The 21961-nt window shown below is 41.7% G+C and overlaps 1 protein-coding gene across 2 annotated transcripts in view; it reads left to right on the top strand.

The window, feature by feature from the left end:
- Positions 1 to 4436: 4436 nt before the first annotated feature.
- Positions 4437 to 21961, top strand: part of BTK (Bruton tyrosine kinase) — a 36879-nt gene continuing 19354 nt past the window's right edge. Inside the window, exons 1-5 of one of the 2 annotated variants that reach the window (XM_003810410.5) lie at positions 4437 to 4575; positions 15306 to 15476; positions 15999 to 16097; positions 18937 to 19005; positions 20559 to 20640. In XM_003810410.5, coding sequence (XP_003810458.1) covers positions 15336 to 15476; positions 15999 to 16097; positions 18937 to 19005; positions 20559 to 20640 — 391 coding nt within the window. In that variant the 5' untranslated portion in view covers positions 4437 to 4575; positions 15306 to 15335. Of the gene's footprint in view, positions 4576 to 15305; positions 15477 to 15998; positions 16098 to 18936; positions 19006 to 20558; positions 20641 to 21961 lie in introns of those variants that run through there. The other variant, XM_034950432.3, reaches the window with a different exon arrangement.

The following is a 21961-nucleotide window of genomic DNA, read 5'->3' as shown; positions in this document are numbered from 1 at the left end:
CCTCAAGGTCACTGGGAACACCTTTCGCAGCAAACTGCTAATTCAATGAAGACCTGGAGGGAGCCAATTGTTCCAGTTCATCTATCACATGGCCAGTTGGTCCATTCAACAAATGGTTATTGGATGCCCATTATGTGGCAGGCACTGTTCTGGGGGAGGGGCACAGTAATCTAATAGGCTTATAAATGTACAATTATGAACTAAGTACTTTGAAGAAAAGGAACAATGATTGGCATTAAAGCAGCACCCTTCTGTTGAGGGAGTAAGTCAGCAGCTCTAGGTTCTGAAAAGTGACAATGAAATTGTTTGGCTCCTGTAATAGCAATCATCAAGCCTAGAAGTAGAAAGTACCTAGCGGCTCTTCCCTTCCTTGCAAACCTGGCAGAAGGCATATACTAGGTCTCAAGAGAGTCCAGCATAGAAAGACTTCAGGGTGCTAAACATTTTAAATAGATTGTGTCATACAATTCTCACAATAATTCTAGGAGACAGGTGGTACTATTATTCTCATTTTACAGATTAAGAAATTGAGGCTGTAGGATGTTAAACGATTTGCCCAATGTCAACGGTATTTAGTGAATCTAGGATACAAACCCAAGTAGACTGACTCTAGAGCCCGCGTTCCTTTAACATTATAAAATATTGCTGTTGTGGCCTGGTAATTATAATAGCTAAAAAAATTATGGCGCACTTACTATATGCCAGGCATTCTCCTAACCACCTTACATACTACCCCTTTTAATCCTGACAGCAACCCCAGGAGGTATATACCAGTATTAGTATTTAACAGGTGAGGAAACTGAGGCACAAGAGATGTTAAGTTTACTTACCTGAAGTCACACAGGTTGTTATATTTTTGTGGAGCTGGAATTTGATCCTAGGTAGTCTAACACTATAGCCTTGCACTTAACCACTACATCATACAAAGGAAGCAGGGGCATCTGCAGTGTAGAGGATGGTGAGGAGACAGAATTGGGCTGAGACACAGGAGGAGGTGGCAGTGGAATAGGGGCTGAAGAACCGTGAGAGTCTGGGGTATCTTGCTTGCACAACCCTCCGGGAACACGCGTGGGACCTGAGCTGACACTCTGATCACCCCCTTTTTTGTTGGGTGGTCTCTGGGAATGAGATAATAAATATATTACCACTACCTGCTACATTTCCTGAAAATTTCTTTGCCAAACTTCCAGCATTTTCTTTTTCTTTCCAGATTCTTAAGCAATCTCACTGGCCTTTAGGGGTTTATGTTAGTAACATGGAAATATGAAGACCGTGAACATGGCCCCTCTTCATTTAATCAACCTTAGTTCTTTCTATCATATCTGGTGTTATGTGGCTTTGTGGGGGTTTTGCTTGTTTTTGTTTACTTAAAAATATTTAATTGACAAAAATTGTTTATATTCAAGGTGTACAACATGATGATTTGATATGTGTATACACTGTGTAATGATTACCACAGTCAAATTGATTAACACATCTATCATCCATCACCATCCATAGTTACCATGGGGGTGGTGAGGACACTTAAAATCTGCTCTCTTATCAAATTTCAATAATACAGTATTATTAACTATGGTCACTATATTGCACATTAGATCCCCAGAGCTTATACATCCTATAAGTGAAAGTTTGTACACCAATGCTGACACTGAGGTGGGAGGATCGCTTGAGCTGTTCTCTGTTTTGGACATGCTCCTGCTCATTAATTTCCCCTAAGACGAGGCACTCAGAACTGAATGCAGGACTCTAGGTGTGGTCTGGCTTTGCAGAGTAAGTGGCATGTTACCTTCCTCTGTCTAGATATTTTACTTCCATAAGGAAGCCTCAATGTCACCTTGGCTTTTCTGGAAGCCATGTTAACTGATGACATGCCTTTTGATTACTATCAGCAAAAACCCCTGAACCATTTTCACAAATGCTACTGCTACTCCACTTTCTCCTGGAGTCATTTGAAGTTCAAATTTGGGGCCCAATTATGAGACATCACCTTTAGCCCCGGTAAAATACACTTTGTGGAATTTGGCTTCTCACACCAGGTGATCAAGATCTTTTTGGGAACTAATTGCCCTCTTCTGTCATCCAGTCTAGCACACAGAGCCTTGCACCATTCATAGACTAACCGGGCTACCTTTTATATTTTCCTCAAAGATAATCAATAAAAATGCTGAACAGGATAGCACCAAGAATAGAACCTTATATTGCATTGGGAATCTCTTCAGGTGACACTCAGATGTTTATTTGCACTATCTGAGTACAGTCTTTCTGTCAGTATGGATGAGTGTGCTAGGGGAGTGGTCGTGGGCAGAGGGTGAAGAAAAGCCTATGTCTACTTGCTCTTTTCCCTTGTGCTCCTCTCTCTCTCTTGTTTAGCTCTCCCATTGGATGCTTATCACCTCCCAGTCCCCACCCCAAGATGGATCTTGAGAAAGGACAGGGCATGTGACAACAAGTGGCATAAGACTGAAGAAAAGAGCCTGGGCACGGTGGCTCACGCATGTAATCCCAGCACTTTGGGAAGCCGAGGCGGGCGGATCACGAGGTCAGGAGATCGAGACCATCCTGGCTAACATGGTGAAACCCCGTCTCTACTAAAAATACAAAAAATTAGCCAGGCGTGGTGGCAGGCACCTGTAGCCCCAACTACTCAGGAGACTGAGGCAGGAGAATGGCGTGAACCCGGGAGGTGGAGCTTGCAGTGAGCCGAGATCATGCCACTGCACTCCAGCCTGGGTGACAGGGCAAGACTCCGTCTCAAAAAAAAAAATAACTGAAGAAAAGAGGAGGGAAGATGAATGCCTGTGGCCAACCCTCAGGCAGGTGAGTGGAAGAGCTATTGGGGGTGACTAGTGAAAGGATAGACGTTGTCAATAAAGTAAGGCAATCATACAACACATGCTGTCCATCTGTCTTGTGCAAATGTGAGTATCAACCACTCTATCATCAGTCTACAAATACTTTAAATGTTTTTATTTAAAGTCCTGTTGATGGCTGGGAGAGATGGCTCACTCCTGTAATCCCTGCATTTTGGGAGGCCAAGGCAGGAGTATCGCTTGAGCCCAGGAGTTTGAGACCAGCCTGGGCAACATAGTGAAACCCCATCTCTACAAAAAGTAGAAAAATTAGCCCAGCACAGTGATGTGTGCCTATAGTCCCAGGTACTAGGGTGACTGAGGTGAGAGGATCACTTGAGCCCAGGAGGTGGAGGCTGCAGTGAGCCATGATCACGCCACTGCACTCCAACCTGGGCTTCAGAGCAAGACCGTCTCAAAAAAAAAAAAAAAAAAAAAAAAGGTCCCAGGGCCTGTTGGGGCTTGGGGGTGAGGGGAGGGATCTTAGAGGATGGATCAATAGGTGCAGCAAATCACCATGGCACACATACCTATGTAACAAACTTGCACCTTCTGCACATATACCCCATTTTTTTTTTGTTTGCTTGTTTGTTTGTTTTTTAGACAAAATAAAGAAAAAAAATAAGGTCCTGTTGACTTAAAACTTCGGATGAAATTGTAGTGGGACCTGTGATCTGTTTCTACATTAGGATACAGTGCCTTGGGGCAAGGAAATATGGCAGTGCCCGAGGTGTCAAGGTGGGCAGGCAGATCAGTCAGCAGGGGCTCCACCATCATGGTCTGCATTCAATACTGGCTGCATTTCCTAGGAGAATCCCTGGGGGAATCATTGCAGTTGGAGCATAATGTAGGGGGCCCCTGAGAAAACCTCCAGGCTTCAAGTGACATACCTAGTCTGCTTTACCGGTTTACAGGACTCAAGAGAAAGGTGGACATTGAGAGTTAATCCCTGAGGCCAAATCTTAAATGGAGAAAGTCAACATCCACAGAAAATGGGGAAGGGCACAAGTATTTCTGTGGGCTTATATTCTGACATTTTTATCTGTAGGGGAAAAATGCTTTCTTAGAAAATGACTCAGCAGGGGGAAGTCTTGTCTCTACCTCTGTCTGGTTTTGTCCTTTGGGGTCCCTTCACTATCAAGTTCAACTGTGTGTCCCTGAGACTCCTCTGCCCCGGAGGACAGGAGACTCGAAAAACGCTCTTCCTGGCCAGTCTCTTTGCTCTGTGTCTGCCAGCCCCCAGCATCTCTCCTCTTTCCTGTAAGCCCCTCTCCCTGTGCTGACTGTCTTCATAGTACTTTAGGTATGTTGTCCCTTTACCTCTGGGAGGATAGCTTGATGACCTGTCTGCTCAGGCCAGCCCCATCTAGAGTCTCAGTGGCCCCAGTCATGTTGAGAAAGGTTCTTTCAAAGATAGACTCAAGATAGTAGTGTCAGAGGTCCCAAGCAAATGAAGGGCGGGGACAGTTGAGGGGGTGGAATAGGGACGGCAGCAGGGAACCAGATAGCATGCTGCTGAGAAGAAAAAAAGACATTGGTTTAGGTCAGGAAGCAAAAAAAGGGAACTGAGTGGCTGTGAAAGGGTGGGGTTTGCTCAGACTGTCCTTCCTCTCTGGACTGTAAGAATATGTCTCCAGGGCCAGTGTCTGCTGCGATCGAGTCCCACCTTCCAAGTCCTGGCATCTCAATGCATCTGGGAAGCTACCTGCATTAAGTCAGGACTGAGGTGGGTCTGGGGTATGGCAGGGGCTGGGCAGCAGCAGCAATGTACCTTGCTTGGGACCCCTAAAAACCAGAGAGACAGCATGGCTGGTGCCATTTATCAGCTAGTGGAGGAGGCTGACGGAGGGTGGGAGTGTCATCAGCACAAGGCCCTGGCAGTCCCTTCTGGTGATTAGAGAGGCCGAAAGGGTCCTTTCCGACAAGGGCTGAGGGTGGGCAGAACAGGAAGAGAAAAATGTGACATGAGGTGACCATCCGAACAGGTAGCAAATGTTAGAAAGGGGTACCTCTGGCAAACTTACTGGAAAAGTAATATTGCAGGGAGCAGTCAGATAAAAACAAGCCCTTCTGTCAAATAGTGCTTGAAGACTCAATAGGGATACATGGGTCAATGAAGCCCTTAGAAAAAGAAATACTAAGAGGCAGATTCTCTGAGAACATGGTAAAAGCTCACACTCCACGTTATGAAGTTGACCTTTGTGAGCTAGGGAAAGGCCTGGCTAGGCCAGGGTGTAGGCTACCTGCCTTGAGCTGTACCAGGCCAAATGTCGCCAGGGTCAGAGCTGGCTTATTAAAGGACTGTGTGGAAGCTGTGCCAACCTCGTGGTAACAATGGGTAAAAGACTGGGCCAGGAGAAAGCAGCCTCTGCCTCAGCCCAGACAGTGCGGCCAACCCTTGAGGTTGTGGCAAAGGTTTCTCCTCTTACCATTGCCCTCCATGTGCATGGCTTGCTTTTCTCTTGTCTTCATTATTTCTCCTTTCCTTTCCTCCTCTCCAACCTCCTCCTCTTCCCACTCATCCTCCTTTCTCTACCTATATCCCCTCTTCATTATACCCTCCTCTGTTCTGTTGATTACCAGACCCTGACATACAGTTAGCACTTAACAAATAATTGCCGAATTGCATTGACTTTTTCTTGCTCCTTTCTTCCCCCGCTCTTTTCCCTTTTCCTTTCCCTTTCCATTTCCTCCTCCCTGCCTGCCTAGTACCTTCCCCATAAGGTGGTTGTGAGCAGTAAATGTGCAAATACATGTAAAGCTTTTAAAACAGGGCCTGGCAATAGTAAGTGCTGGATCTCAGTATTTGCTATAATTTTTACTCTGCCTCAGACCTGCCAATGTCCCCCAGAGGGCCTACCTAGAGCAAATAATATGACATTTAGAATAAAAGTGATTGGTGACCCCAATCAAGACATCCTTGGATAAGTTGCCCAGACTCCAGCCTCTCTGGAGCCTCAGTTATTTGATAAAAACAATGTCACTTTCCAGATAAGCCACAAAATGCAAATACTCATGGCAACCTAAAGCATTATACCCAAACAGTGTCCCTTAGGGCTTGTCCTGTCTATTCTGACTCCTTTTATATTCAAACTATTTAAACTGCTTGCTTGTGTTGAAGTCCAAATTTCCATTGCATATGGCTATTGATATTTTTGTTTGGAATTTTTTTTTTTTTTTGACACGGAGTTTCACTCTTGCTGCCCAGGCTGGAGTGCAATGGCACGATCTCGGGATCTCAGCTCACTGCAACCTCCGCCTCCCGGGTTCAAACAATTCTCCTGCCTCAGCCTCCCAAGTAGCTGGGATTACAGGCATGTGCCACCACGCCCAGCTAATTTTGTATTTCTAGTAGAGACGGGGTTTCTCCATGTTGGTCAGGCTGGTCTCGAACTCCCAACCGCAGGTGATCTGCCTGCCTGGGCCTCCCAAAGTGCTAGGATTACAGGCGTGAGCCACTGCACCCACCCTGGAATTCTTTGTAAACTCCTTATGGTGCGAACTAATGTAACTTTCCATCCAGTTATGGGGGATTGGTGCAATTTTAAATTATCAGTATGATTTGCTATTTCCATTTGAGCAAATTTCCTATAGAGTTTCCTTTCAGTGGACTAGACCCATATCAGGAAGTGACTTAGGTATAAAGGGAAGATACAGCTTTTGAAAACCAAAGTTTGGGTGTTCTCCAAAGAGTTATCAGATACCCCCTTCTACCCCCACAATGATCTGATTGCTGAGATCTGATTGCTAACTACTGAAAATAAGGAAGAACTAGAATTTTCAGTGACACAGTGCTCAGCAAGAAGCTAGAAAAGAGGCCTTGACATATTTGACTCCAAAGCTACTTGGTTATGCATGAAGCCATCTGGGGAGGGGAAGGAGGAGGGAGAACTCCTCTGAGGACCCTGAAACAATTGGGCCACGTGTGACTTTCAGTTTCTATGGAGATTCATGTGCAGTGGCTGAGGGCAATCTGAGAGCATTGGAAACCCAGAAGCTTTAATACCAGGCTCTTCTCTCCGCTCTTAGAAAGTTCTCACAAGATGTCTTTAGGATTATATTGGTTATTTGAATCTCAAGGAGAAGCTCCTCTCACTGCCCTACCTCCCTGAACTGAAAACAAACTGTAGTCTGTTAGCTCACCCTAGAAGAAGGAAATTCTAGAGTCAAGAGAAGTTAAGTTTTAGACAAGCTGGAAGTTGGAATATACTGGAGTTTAAGATCATTGACTCAATGAAAAAAAACAGATTTGTCTGCGGTAAAACCAGAGTTTTAAAAATGATTAGAAATGGACCAGAAAAGAGATAAGGATAATGAGAAAGGGGGCTCTCTAAAACTATTTGGAACTGAAATTGGGACAATGTTTCTGGAAACTATTTTGGCAGTATGTATCAAAATGCAAAATGCACATACTTTTTTGACTCTGAAAATGATGCTTGTATAGAGATCCTAATAACATGGGAAAATAATTAGGAATAATGTTAAATAAGAACATTAGATCTTTTTCTGGAAAAAGGTACCTTGAACGGATGGATGGATGGATAGATACATACATACATGCATACATACATACATAGATGTTACGAAAAATAGGTAAATTAACTGAATGTGCAATATGATCTCAAATATTATAAGAAACACACACAGAAAAAAATGGAAGGAATATGCCGATACATTAATGCCTCTGGATGAGTTTATGAATGATTTTTTCTTTTTTATATCCCTGTACTTGACATATTTTCTACAATAAGCATGTTTTATTTTACTATATTTTGTTTTATTTTGAGATGGGGGTCTCCCTATGTTTCTCAGGCTGACCTTGAACTCTTGGGCTCAAGCAATCCTCCAATATCAGCCTCCTGAGTAGCTGGGACTACAGGTGCACACCACTGCACCCAGCTGCGTGTGTTATTTTGATATCGATGGAAAAAATAAATAAAATGTTTAAGCCAAGGAAAACAAAAACTAGGTTGAAAAAGAAGGCCAAAAGGGCACACAAGTCCAGAGTGAAAGACAGACACCCCAGCAGTCACCCTCAGAGCAGAGGGAGAATATTGAAAGTATTACCACCGATCTGATCTGGCACTGACTATAAACTTGCAGATTGGCTCTCTGGCTCTCTTTCCATCATCAGTTGGCCAGAATATATTGTCGCTAATGCAAGACAAAAAGAGATGATGAATCACAGAGACCTAGAAGTTTCCAAAACCACAGAAGAAAAATGTAAAATGCTAAAAACATAAGGCCAGGCGCGGTGGCTCAAGCCTGTAATCCCAGCATTTTGGGAGGCCGAGGCAGGCGTCATGGTGTGCGGCTGTAGTCCAAGCTACTCAGGAGGCTGAGGCAAGACAATTGCTTGAAACTGGGAGGTAGCGATTGCAGTGAGCCAAGATTGCGCTACTGTACTGAAGCCTGGATGACAGAGCGAGACTCTGTCTCAAAAATAAATAAATAAATAAATAAATAAATAAAACATGAACTGCTGTGGAAGAACCAGAGAGCCCTAAGGCCTCCTGTAAATGACTACAGCAGGAGAGTTTCCCTGGTCAGCATGCAGCCAGAAAATTGAGTTTGGCTTGATGCCTTCATCACAAATTTGGTCCCCTGTAGCCTTGACTATGAAGCTTATCATAAAATAATTAGGTTTCACTGGGGCCCGAACAAAAGCATCTTGGGAATTTAACAAGATTAAAGGTTGCTTTGTTGCTGTGGGTATGATTTTTTTTTTCTTTTTTCTTTTTTTTTTTTTTTTTGAGACGGAGTCTCACTCTGTCACCCAGGCTGGAGTGCAGTGGCACGATCTCGGCTCACTGCAACCTCCGCCTCCTGGGTTCAAGCAATTCTCCTGCCTCAGCCTCCTGAGTAACTGGGATTACAGGTGCGCGCCACCACGCCAGGCTAATTTTTGTATTTTTAGTAGAGACAGGGTTTCTCCATGTTGGTCAGGCTGGCTGCTCTCAAACTCCTGACCTTGCCATCCACCCGCCTCAGCCTCCCAAAGTGCTGGGATTACAGGCATGAGCTACCGCACCTGGCCATATGTAAATTTTAAACATGTAAACCAATACTGTATATCTTTTATAGATATTTACATCTGTAATAATAATATGAAAACGTACCTAGGAATGATAAACACCAAATTCAAGATATTGGTAATCTCTAAGGAGGGAGAAGACTAAGATTTTGGAGTACATAAAGGGGTCTTGATTTTATAGATAGTATTTCAGTTCTTAACACGTTCTCTTCTGGTCCCAAGGCCAAGGAATTCTCAATTGAAATCTCAGTTAGAACGTGAAGGATGCTTCTTGGGACTGGGAAGAGATTTTCCGTAGGCCAAATTTAACCTCCCACTAGAGATAATTGATAATTCTACCACATTTCATAGTGAAGCATCAGGAAGACAGGACTGAAAAGGCAAGAAGGAATGATGCAAAGTGCATAGTCCAAAAGATAAGCTGGACCTAGGTTTGCCACTTTGTCTAAGTAACTGAGAATTCATTCTGAGATCAAAAAATCAAAATAATGTTCACAGCAGCATTGTTTATCATTGAAAGCAAACAACCTAAATGTCCATCAACAGGAGAATGAATAAATAAATTGGAATGTATTCATCATATAGAATATTTTATGCATATAAAAATGAATTAAAACATATGAAGTAGAACTAGCCAGATAAATAAATCCTAACATATTATATTGAGGGGAAAAAAGCAAGTTGCTGGAGAATGTGTACCATATATATATATATATATATATATATAAATTTTCTTTTTTTTTTTCGCGACCGAGTTTCACTCTTGTTGCCCAGGCTGGAGTGCAATGGCAAGATCTCGGCTCACAGCAACCTCTGCCTCCCGGGTTCAAGGGATTCTCCCGCCTCAGCCTCCTGAGTAGCTGGGAGAGTAGCGTTGGCCCAGCTAGTTTTTGTATTTTTAGTAGAAACAGGGTTTCTCCATGTTGGTCAGGCTGGCTGCTCTCAAACTCCTGACCTTGCCATCCACCCGCCTCAGCCTCCCAAAGTGCTGGGATTACAGGCGTGAGCTACCGCACCTGGCCATATGTAAATTTTAAACATGTAAACCAATACTATATATCTTTTATAGATACTTACATCTGTAATAATAATATGAAAACGTACCTAGGAATGATGATAAACACCAAACTCAAGATATTGGTAATCTCTATGGAGGGAGAAGACTAAGATTTTGGAGTACATAAAGGGGTCTTGATTATATAGATTGTATCTCAGTTCTTAACACGTGAGGCAATATGGCACAATTTTAGGATTTTGTAGAGCTAAGCGGTGAGTCCAAGATTGTAATGTTATAGTCCCTGTACTTTCTATTTGAAATATTTCATAATATAAAACAAAGTATATTTGAGGCCAGGTGCAGCAGCTCATGCCTGTAATCCCCACACTTTGGAAGGCTGAGACAAGAAGATCACTTGCATCCAGGAGTTTGAGACTAGCCTAGGCAACAAAGTGAGACCCGTGTCTCTACAAAAAAATTAAAAATTAGCTGGGTGTGGTAGTGCACACCTGTAGTCCCAGCTACTTGAGAGGCTGAGGCAGGAGGATCGCTTGAGCCCAGGAGGTGGAGGCTGCAGTGAGTGGTGATCTTGCCACTGCACTCCATCCTGGGTGACAGAGTGAGACCCTGTCTCAAAAAAAAGAAGGTATATTTGATCAAAGTTTTATATTCACAGTAAGCAATAAGAACCCTAGGGACAGAGAAGGGTGGATGTTCCACCTACACACTGTGCTTTCATTCCATCAACAATGAAACATCCAGGAAAGGAAACAACAAGTGACTCTAGAAATTCACTAGTTAGACAGAATCTCCTTGGGAATGATTTAAAGAGGGAAAATGTAAGAAAACCTGGCAAGACTAATAAGAGTCCTCAAGTGCAAAAAAAGTGTAGTTGACAGTTAACAGAGACAGATCATCCTTACCAGCCTGGAGGAATATTGCAGAGGAAAGAGCTTAGGATCTTGAATACTCTCTTATCTCCTGTATTTACCACCATTTCCTCTCTTGCTGAACATTCCTAGAAAATGGAGAGGAGTTTGTCACAACTGCTCTTTGATGATAGCCATGGAGAATGACAGGGGCCCCAAGGCAGATGGCATCAACCTCATCAAAGACCAAAAAACAAATAAACGAACAAAAATCCCTCCGGTAGGCAATGAAACACCACAAAAAAAGCAAGGGCTATAGATGATATACCGAGAGCTACAGATGGATGAGGCTGGACAAGTCACATAACCTCTGTGTCAGTTTCCTCATCTGTTTGTTGTGAGGAATAAATGAAATAATGCCTGTAAAATGCCTGTCAGGTAGAAGTCACTGAAAGGAACAGAAGTTCCATTCCATCCCCCTAAGGAAAGACAAGGAATGGCCAGAATCTTCCTAGCCAATTGAGTAGTGCTTTCAAGGAGAAATCAAGAGAAAACACTACTTCTTGGATATTTTGGCTAAGTAGTCATTTGAAGTACAGTTGACTGGTTATTTTATTTTAAGTCGTATCTCATAGACTCTTCCCAATCATAGGCTGGCTGTGTAGTTTTCTGAATTTTGCTCTGGTATTCTTCTTCTTTTTTTTTTTTATTTTTTTTTTTTATTTTTTTTTTGAGACTCCAGGCTGGAGTGCAGTGTCACGATCTTGGCTCACTGCAACCTCCGCCTCCCGGGTTCAAGCGATTCTCCTGCCTCAGCCTCCTGAGTTGCTGGGACTACAGGCGCCTGTCACCACGCCCGGCTAATTTTTTGTATTTTTAATAGAGACGGGATTTCACCATGTTTGCCAGGCTGGTCTCTAACTCCTGACCTCAAGTGATCCGCCAGCCTCAGCCTCCCAAAGTGCTGGGATTACGGGCATGAGCCACTGCGCCTGGCCTTATTATTCTTAATAGTATTTTATCTTATGAGCGAAGATAAGAGCCCAAGATGGTTTAGTTTACTGATTCTGCAAGTGCTATTTCTATTAATTCCTTGGCATACTGCAGTTTGTATGATGGCTGAACTCTTGTTAATAAGCTTCGTCTTTCTGAATTCTGTTGCTCCATAGGGAGCTGGGAGGCTGCAAAAGTGGCCCTGTAAAAATCTTTGCATTTATAATTTAATAAAGGGAACATTGTAACACTGGAACTCCATATTTTAAATGAAGAGCTCTGTGTCTATTTTTTCTCCTCCCCCATTTCTTTCTTTCTATAAACAACAGTGGGGTGTGTGTGTGTGTGTGTGTGTGTGTATGTTTGAGACATTCAAGTCACTTCCATTTCCACCCTTCACCCTGAGTGGAGCTCAGGGTCAGCCATCATTGTGCATATTTTGTGATCAAACCGACTCTGTAGGCTACTGAAATTGTTTTTAAAAAATTGGGGCCTTTACTGGCCAGGCACAGTGGCTCATACCTGTAATTCCAGCACTTTGGGAGGCCAAGGTAGGCAGGTCACCTGAGGTCAGGAGTTCAAGACCAGCCTGGCCAACATGGGGAAACCCCACCTCTACTAAAAATACAAAAATTAGCCAGGTGTGGTGGCACACGCCTGTAATCCCGGCTACTTGGGAGGCCGAGGCAGGAGAATTGCTTGAACCCAGGAGATGGAGGTTGCAGTGAGCCAAGATCGTGCCACTGCACTCCAGCCTGGGCAACAAAGCAAGATTCCGTCTCAAAAAAAAAAAAAATGGGGCCTTTCACAATAAGTACCCACAGAAGCTTTACCCTCTAACTACTTTTTAACTCAGAGCTGTGTGTTACACACCAACCTTCTGGAGGACTCAAAAATGGATCCCTTTCCTTTCACATTATTGAGTGATGGACCAGTGGCACCTAAGGAAGAGCTACCACATTTTCAGGCTGTGTGAGTCTGGACTGGATCACAAGAAATAGGAGAAAAGCAGTCAAAGAAGGTGGTACCAAATCATGGCAATTCTGGTAGACCTCTAGCTCAATGATCTAGAGGTGGAGGCCATTTCACCTTTTGCTCAGAGGGGCGATGGCTAGTGAGAGACTTGCTTACTTCCTCATAGTCAGAGCAGCACTAAACCCTGCCCAAACACAGATACTTGAGAGAGAGGAAGACTTCCTCTTGTACAAACTGGATTTGTTCTAAAACAGAAAAAGAGTAGAGGCAGCTTCCAGAAGGACCTGTCTTATAGGAAGTAAGAGCAGGGGACAAGAATGAAACAGATGGTGGGTCTAAGCAGGGAATGTATCCACCAAGAGCCTGCAACAAAACTAAAGATAAAATGTTGCCTGCGATTTATTCGGCTAAGAGAAGTACACCAGACATGGTTTGTTGGGATGCTTCTGACCCCATTTACTGGTCACGGTACTCAATTTATTTAGGGTTTTATTTTTTATCCTGTAATTTGAGTCTTTGATTGTGAAGAGGTACTTAATTATAATTTGCCACAAGAATAATTGTGGTATGATTACAGGGCTCTCAATGAGTTGGTAGTTCCTGAGAATAGAGTAGTATTATTTGGTTACCACTACTCCTGAGTAAATGCATAATTGTAATGTTAAAATGAACCTCTTTGAGTTTAGAGCTAAAACTGAGTGTTGGGAAGGGCTGATTGTAAACTCATCAATTTGTCACTCCAGTGAGAGACCATTTAAACCAGGGAGTCAGGATGTGTGGCAGGGTGGAGGGAAAGGTTTGCACTCTTGCCCAATTTTTCTCAAAATCTAATTTACAAAATATTAAATTAATCCACCTCCAGAAGATAGTGGCATACACATGGTAGATAAGTGGCAAAGCGATCTTCCAGAACACCCCTGGTGTTCCTTTGACCTATTTTCGTCTCCCCAGCATGAGAATAGAACCTCCTACACCACAGGAAAGAGCAAAATAACAGTGTAGATAGCCCCCAGGCTTTGATAAAATTCACTCCCTTGCTTTCCTAGTGTGAGCAATAATCTGCTTAAAAAGTAGAAAAAAACTGCTGGCTTTATTCATTCTGCTTCCACGGTGCCACCAAAAGCATAAGGAGTTTACTTAAAGAATAGACAAATTCCCACCCCCACCCCCCCACCAGAGGAAAAATCCCTACCACTAATTAAACTTGAGTGGAGGGCTGGTGGTTTTTTCGTTACTTACTTAGTGTTTTTTTGTTGTTGTTTTTGATTTTGTTTTTTGAGATGGAGTTTCGCTCTTGTTGCCCCGACTGGAGTATAATGGCACAATCTCGGCTCACTGCAACCTCCGCCTCCTGGGTTCAAGCGATTCTCCTGCCTCAGCCTCCCGAGTAGCTGGGATTACAGGCATCCACCACTACGCCCGGCTATTTTTGTATTTTTAGTAGAGACGGGGTTTTGCCATGTTGGCCAGGTTGGTCTTGAACTGTTGACCTCAGGTGATCCGCCAGCCTCGGCCTCCCAAAGTGCTGGGATTACAGATGTGAGCCACCACGCCGGCCTAGTGTTCTATTTTTATGACAGCATTTGTTTTCACTTTATCTTTCCAACGAAAGTTCGGAATTAGTAATAATATTACACTGTGCATAAACTGTAAGTGAATAACTGATATGAAGTGTTGCTTGGTATGAATAAAAAAGCCAGTGGTGACTTTGGGAACTTTATTTGTCTTTCTGTGTTTCAGTTACCTAAATTGAATCCTTCTGGAGTATTGTAGGTTTGGGGAGGCTAAGTTGTGTTTCATAAATGAACAGAGGTGGCATCTATATCAGTAAGACAGTTGCATCACTTTTGCATGATGCTGTCTAAAAGAACTAATTTAAGCTAAATGGGAAAAGGTCAGAAAACAACAACTACCCCCCCCACCCACCAAAACCCACCAAAAAAAATTATGTTTTCAACTTTAGAACAAAGCTTCTATCCTTTGTAGCTCAGTCAGTGGGTGTGGGCAAAATCAGTTGGGCAGCAGTTAGTGTGTGTCCAGAACTGCAGGTGCAGCCTCCATATCCTTATTAGTTCCCTTGGTTACAGACCCCAGTGGGACAATGTTTGAAAAATTATATTCACCGTCTAGGAAATTGGGAACTGAGAGTCCAATATCTGCCTCAGTGGAGTTCTGGCACCTGCATTATCCCTTCTGGGTATATCAAGATCAACAGCTGCACAGATACTTTTGCTTTTCACAGATTCTACACATATCATATAAAGGTGAATAGTGTAAAGCTACCTCTACACCTTACCAAGCACACAGGTGCGTGCCATTTAACATCTAGAGCATTCCATTGCCTTATACAAGAACTCAGTTTATATGAGCTCACAACATCGAACCAATCCCCCCCCCAATTCAGTGTGCATCCATTATACCTGAAACCTGACAGAGCTGGGGGCTGTGGGAGGAGGTTGGTAGGAAGAAATTATTTTGTGAGCTGTGCACATTTTTGTTCCATTTGAAACTAGGTAGCTAGGCTGAGGGGGAACCAAGAGGGATGAGGATTAATGTCCTGGGTCCTCAGGAACTTTCATTATCAACAGCACACAGGTGAACTCCAGAAAGAAGAAGCTATGGCCGCAGTGATTCTGGAGAGCATCTTTCTGAAGCGATCCCAACAGAAAAAGAAAACATCACCTCTAAACTTCAAGAAGCGCCTGTTTCTCTTGACCGTGCACAAACTCTCCTACTATGAGTATGACTTTGAACGTGGGGTAAGTTTCTCGACTATGAAACCTGAGTTTCAAGATATCAAGGACTTGGCCTTAGATGTTTCTTGGGGAAGAGGTAAATTTTCGTTGGTAGGAGGAGGGGAGTAGAATGGACCTAAGTTCTTTCAAATTCAGCAAAATATTTCCTAGCCTATAACTAGCTAAAGCCGGAAAGTCAAAGGTCCTAAGAAGCCACAAGGAAAATATTACCATGGAATCTTGGAATTGATGAGCACTCATTAAATGATTGTTGAGAATGAAATCGAAGAGTTGGAAATTGCTTCCTTACTTCCTATGAGGAAGGTACATACAGTCATTCACTCTTCCATGGTATTTGCCCTCCATTTGGTAGTCATAGATTTATAGATCTGGAAGGATTTTTTTTTCTTCTCCCACATGACAGGTCCTGATGTAGCCTGTGGGTGCCACCTCACTTTGTTGAATGATTAGATAACAAAATCTAATCATCTGATTGCTTAATCCCTCTTAATCTTTCTCCGTTTTCTTCCTCATTCTATTTCTCAGAGAAGAGGCAGTAAGAAGGGTTCAATAGATGTTGAGAAGATCACTTGTGTTGAAACAGTGGTTCCTGAAAAAAATCCTCCTCCAGAAAGACAGATTCCGGTAAGAAGAGACCAATGTCTGAGATGGGGAACAGCAGATTTGAAGAAATTTGCAACATTTAAATTCTCTGTAAATAGACTGACTGGTGATGCTGTGCAACGTGGAACACGGTCAAGTTTCCTTTAAAAATTCTTCACTCTACCATATTGGTTATAAAGAATCTTAGCTTCTTTCCTTCATATTCAGAACATCTCACTAAACATGGAAAATTCGTTAACACAAACTTTTAAATGATGCTATATCTAGTTTTCAAACTGGTCAGAGATCATTGGTTTTATTCCCTCAGTTCTCTCAGGATCAGATTTAGAGGCTTAAGTAAGTCTGAATGCCATAATCCTAGGGCTCTGAGTCACATGATATCCTTTAATACCTTACTATTTATTCTCTTCTCACTTTCCGGAGCGAGAGACATAAAACCTACTGATTTTTGAGTTCACTTTTAAAAAATATATATCAATTTCAGTATTTTCTTTTTTTCTTTTTTTTTTCTTTTTTTAGACAGAGTCTCGCTCTGTTGCCCAGGCTGGAATGCATTGGTGCCATCTTGGCTCACTGCAACCTTCACCTCCCGGGTTCAAGCAATTCTCATGCCTCAGCCTCCCAAGTAGCTGGGATTACAGGTGTGCACCACCATGCCTGGCTAATTTTTCGTATTTTTTTAGTAGAGACGGGCTTTCACCATGTTGGCCAGGCTGGTCTTGAACTCCTGGCCTCAAGTGATCCGCCTGTCTCAGCCTCCCAAAGTGCAGAGATTACAGGCGTGAGCCACCCACTGGGTCTGACCATTTTCAGTATTTTCTTGATCACAGGAGAATTGCGTATTTATTACAGAAACTCTGGAATATATAAAAAATACAAAAAGATTAAAATGATGCATAATCCTGTTACCCAGTTAAAACAACTATCAACATATTGGTGTACATAGACTTACAGATGTTTTTCTTCACTGAGAACACATATGCATACACTTATATATATGTTATATATTTAAAACATAGACTCATATTACACATCTTGCTTTGTAACGTACTTTTTCAATGTAACAATATGTGGGAAACTTTTCCCCATGACAATAGATATTCTTTAATAACATGATTTTAATGACTGTATGGTATTCCCTATTATGGATGTATTGTAATTTGTTTAATCTCCCATTATTACACATTCAGTTTGTCTACAAGTACTTGATAGTATAAACTATGTTGAGAGGAACAATCTTGCATACATCTTTCTGTACTTTTTTTATTCTTTTCCTTATGATAATTTCCTAGAAGTAAAATTTTGTTCTTCTCTTTAAGAAAATCTGTGCACTTTGGTTATTTTTATCTTTTTATTTCATTTTCTAGAAGTGGAATTGAATTTCATACACACCTACAAGCTATGTATGAGAGTGCCTGCTTCTGTACATTTTTTCCAACACTAGATATTTTGTTATTTTTATTATTATTATTATTTTCTGAGATGGAGTCTCGCTGTGTCGCCCAGGCTGGAGTGCAGTGGTGCGATCTCCGCTCACTGTAACCTCTGCCTCCGGTTCAAGTGATTCTCCTGCCCCAGCCTCCTGAGTAGCTGGGACTACAGGCGCCCACCACCACACCCTGCTAATTTTTGTATTTTTAGTAGAGATGGGGTTTCACCAGGTTGGTCAGGCTGATCTCAAACTCCTGACCTCAAGTGATCCTCCCACCTCGGCCTCCCAAAGTGCTGGGATTACAGGCGTGAGCCACTGTGCCCAGCCCAACACTAGATATTTTAAATATTAGTTAATTTGACAGCCAAGAAAAATAGCATTTCAGGTGGGGCGTGGTGGCTCACGCCTGTAATCCCAGCACTTTGGGAGGCCAAGGCAGGCGGATCATGAGCAGGAGTTTGAGACCAGCCTGACCAACATGGTGAAACCCCGTCTCTACTAAAAATACAAAAATTAGCTGGGCATGGTGGCGCGAGCCTGTAATCCCAGCTACTCGGGAGGCTGAGGCAGGAGACTCCCTTGAACCCAGGAGGCGGAGGTTGCAGTGAGCCGAGATCGCACCACTGCACGTCCAGGCTGGACGACAGAGCAAGACTCCGTCTCAAAAAAAAAAAAATAGCATTTTATTGCTAACTTATTTTGCAATTTCTTTTACTCATAAAGTTGGTCTACTGCTCATTTATATTTTATTTGTGAATTGCCCATTAATTTTTGGTCCATTTTTTACATTGAGATGTTTACCTCATTTCTAATACTTTTAAAGAGATCTTGATATAAGAACATTTATCCTTTAACTGTAAAGTATGTTGAAAATGTTTTTCAGTTTATCCTTTATCTTTCAATTTTGTTTATGATGCTTTTTGCCATATAGGGATTTAAAGTCTATGTCATCAAATTAGTTCAGGTTTTTCTTAATAGTTCTAAGTTTCATCATTATATTAGAAAAAGCTTGCCTCCCACAGGATTATATAAATAATTGCTTATATTTACTCTCAGTCATTCATAGTTTTATTTTTTATATTAAGCTCTTGAATCCATCTGGAATTTTCTTTGGTGTATGGTGTAGCATAGCTACCTAACTCCTCTCCTCCCCACAACGTTAGTGGTTAAATATTTGTCCCAACAACAATTTTTTAGAAACCTCCATTTTCCCAGTGATTTGAAATACCTGAGTCTCTCTTGACTGGGTATGTGTTGGGTCGTATTGGATATGTGTCCCTATTGGCCTATAGAAAGTAATCACTAAGAATCAGCCTTGTCTGTGCAGGAGAAACTTCTGAAGCCACAGCAAAAGGCTTCTAGTACCTAAGGAAATTCAGAAAAGAGCAATGCATCAACCAATAACCATTTTTTCTTATTTCATTACAGAGAAGAGGTGAAGAGTCCAGTGAAATGGAGCAAATTTCAATCATTGAAAGGTTCCCTTATCCCTTCCAGGTGAGTTATTTTCTCTCACCAAATCTCGAAAGGCCCCTATAACACAATTAGAAGGGGTGGTGGGGTGCAGGGCAGAGGGAAGGCTACAAGGACCCAGTGAATAGAAGTTGAGGTGGACAAGGATGCTGAACCAAGAAATGAGACTGGCATGGGCTAAGAATGTTTGCTTTTCTATTTACCTAATCTAACATAGTTTCTTTTAGTCTCTATACCTCAAAAAGAATACATAGCAGCACCAATTCTATCATAGTGTGTCTTGTCTATGATAACTGCATTGAGAAAGATGCTCTGCTTGTTGAGTGAGCATTTCACTTCCTTCTGGTTCTGACTCTCTATCTAATAGTGGTCATGTGGGTTGAAAATATAGAAAAGGGGAGTAGTATTAGGAAGTTCAGTATGAGGAAGACTTATTAGACTTATGCATAAACCTAAATTCTGTTGTAATCTGGAAGAGCTGAAGTGCCACATATGCATCTGTTTAGGAGAGCAAGAACTACAAATTTGGTCTTCAGTTTGGCTTGCTTACATCCTGAGAACTCTGTAGGCCACATGTCGTGAATATAGCAGCCTCTGCAACAGTGAAAGCCAGAAAAGGAAGTGGAAAGTCTCAGGGGAGGGGGCTTTCTGTCATGGATTTATGAGCACAGCAAGACTAACAAGCAAAAAGAAAAATGTAAAAGGATCTTGTTCGTGTCCCTGACTATATCAAATTTACGAAACCTTTGAAAGAGGGGTATTTCAGACACAGTTTTTACTACCAATGCCTTTCAACAAGATGACATTGTTTGGCTGCACTAGTGAACAATGCTGAACAGCAGATAATTTTAAATTAATTTATATTTGACTTCAGAATTTATTATGTGATGTCTATAAACTCTGTGAGGGTTGGAACCACATCTTATATATTTCATGCATCTTCGTAACACCTAGCATGATGCCTTGTATATGGTTAAAAAAATACTATTTGACTTGATGATATTGCTTATTATATACCTTACCCTTTTTGAAGTAGGTTTGTAGTTCCAAATTTGATTTATTTTGGCTAATATTGGTGAGGGGAGGCCACTAGGTAGTGGAGGTGGAGGTAATTAGCCATGAATCAAAATTTTACTCCATATTATCCAAGTGAATAACCCATATGTACTAATCAAGACTTAATTTATATAGATTATCACTTCATTTCTCTTCTATACAAAGTCAGAGTTTAATAATAAGATAAAATACCCTTTGTTGTATAAACAAAAATGTTATCTCCAGCAAGGGCAGACGGAGACCTTATAAAATAAGTTTATGCATGAATTGAAGCACAAGTCAGGAGGACCTAAGAGTATGAAAAATTCTAAGAGCTTTTAAACGCTACATTCCTAGATATGAAGAGTTCAGGAATCCTTCAGATAGTTCACATAACCTGAACACCACTGCTGACTGAAGATTCTGCCTTTCTTTGTTTTCTACAATAAATATACAAATTGTCCCCTAAGATTAGTACTTTCAAGGTCTTTCTCCTTTTTTCTGAATCCTAACTGCTGAAGTCTGTGTTTTCATCGACCCAGGTTGTATATGATGAAGGGCCTCTCTACGTCTTCTCCCCAACTGAAGAACTAAGGAAGCGGTGGATTCACCAGCTCAAAAACGGTGAGAATTATTTGGAAAATAAATGTTTCCAAAGAAAGAAGGAAAGGAAGGAAGAGGAGATAGACGGGAGGAAAAGGAAAGAAGGAAGAGAGAAACGAGAGAGAAACGAGAAAGAAAGAGAAAGGAGAAACGTAGAGAGAAAAGAAGAAAAAAATGGATAGAAGGGGAGAAAAGAAAGAGAGAGGGAGGGGAGGAGGGAGACAGGAAGGAAGGAAGCAAGGAAAGAAGGAAGGGGATGAGGGAGGAAAGAAAGACAACAAAGAAACAAAGGAAAGTTTGTATTTTGTTTCAATATTAGTAATACAATTGAGCTTAGTATTCCATCATATGAATAAAAGATAAAATATTAGACTAAGAGTTTCCCAGTTCTATCACTATCTCTCTAGTGCAATTTTGTAATTTTAGGCACCTCCATTTCTCTATTTATTAAGAAAAGTCCCATTTTTTGCACTGAATACAAGGATGGTTTGGCATTCAATGGTTATGCAATATTTAGAATCCTAAGTATAAAATACCTAGCTCCAAAAAAATTAAATAGATGATGTATGAGAGTGCTTCAAGTCAGAGTCAGAGAACCTGGTTTCAAGTCCTCTTTTACCATTTACAAACTGGGTGATTTCTGGCAAGAAGGCCAACAAGCTTCTTTGATGCTCAGTTTCTTCTTCTCAAAGGAGAATAATGGTAATTCATGCCACATCTACCTCTGGGGTTGTTGTAAGGATCAAATGAAGTAATAATACATGTTAAAGCACATGTAAAACTGTAAATCACTGTATACGAAAGCACTGTACATCTCTTTGTTGTGGATAAATATTTCCCAAGGAAATATTTCATATTCCTTGCTTTGTGAGGACCTAAACTTGAACAGTTTCAGCATTTCACATCAACCATACAGTGTGTTCAGATAAACTTGACTGTAAATGCTTGCAGCACAGGATGCATGCACACATATTTGCGTGTATATATAGCCACATGTCAAGTGACTGAGAGATTAACTGGTTGAGTTGACATCAGGAAAGGCTGCCTAGAGAAACAGGAAGGATGGCAGACTGATAATGGTATGGTTGGGTTATTGCATGACAGCCCTTTGTCTTAATAAACATTTAGATTCTGATACTCACTGGCTGGCTATACCAGCCTTGTACACTCCCTTGAATGCAAGTTTGGTTGGTCAAAATTATATTAGCCAAGTCTTTCAAACTGAAAGGGAACAGGAGGAATGAAGATGAAGGATCATCTATTCAATTATTGCTATGTGCCAGATATTGAGCTAAATACCTTTTATATATTATCTCATTTAATTTTCACAACACCCTTGGCC

This window comes from Pan paniscus, chromosome X, assembly GCF_029289425.2.
Source record: "Pan paniscus chromosome X, NHGRI_mPanPan1-v2.0_pri, whole genome shotgun sequence".
NCBI lineage: Eukaryota > Metazoa > Chordata > Mammalia > Primates > Hominidae > Pan > Pan paniscus.
This window is presented reverse-complemented; position numbering and strand designations above follow the sequence as displayed.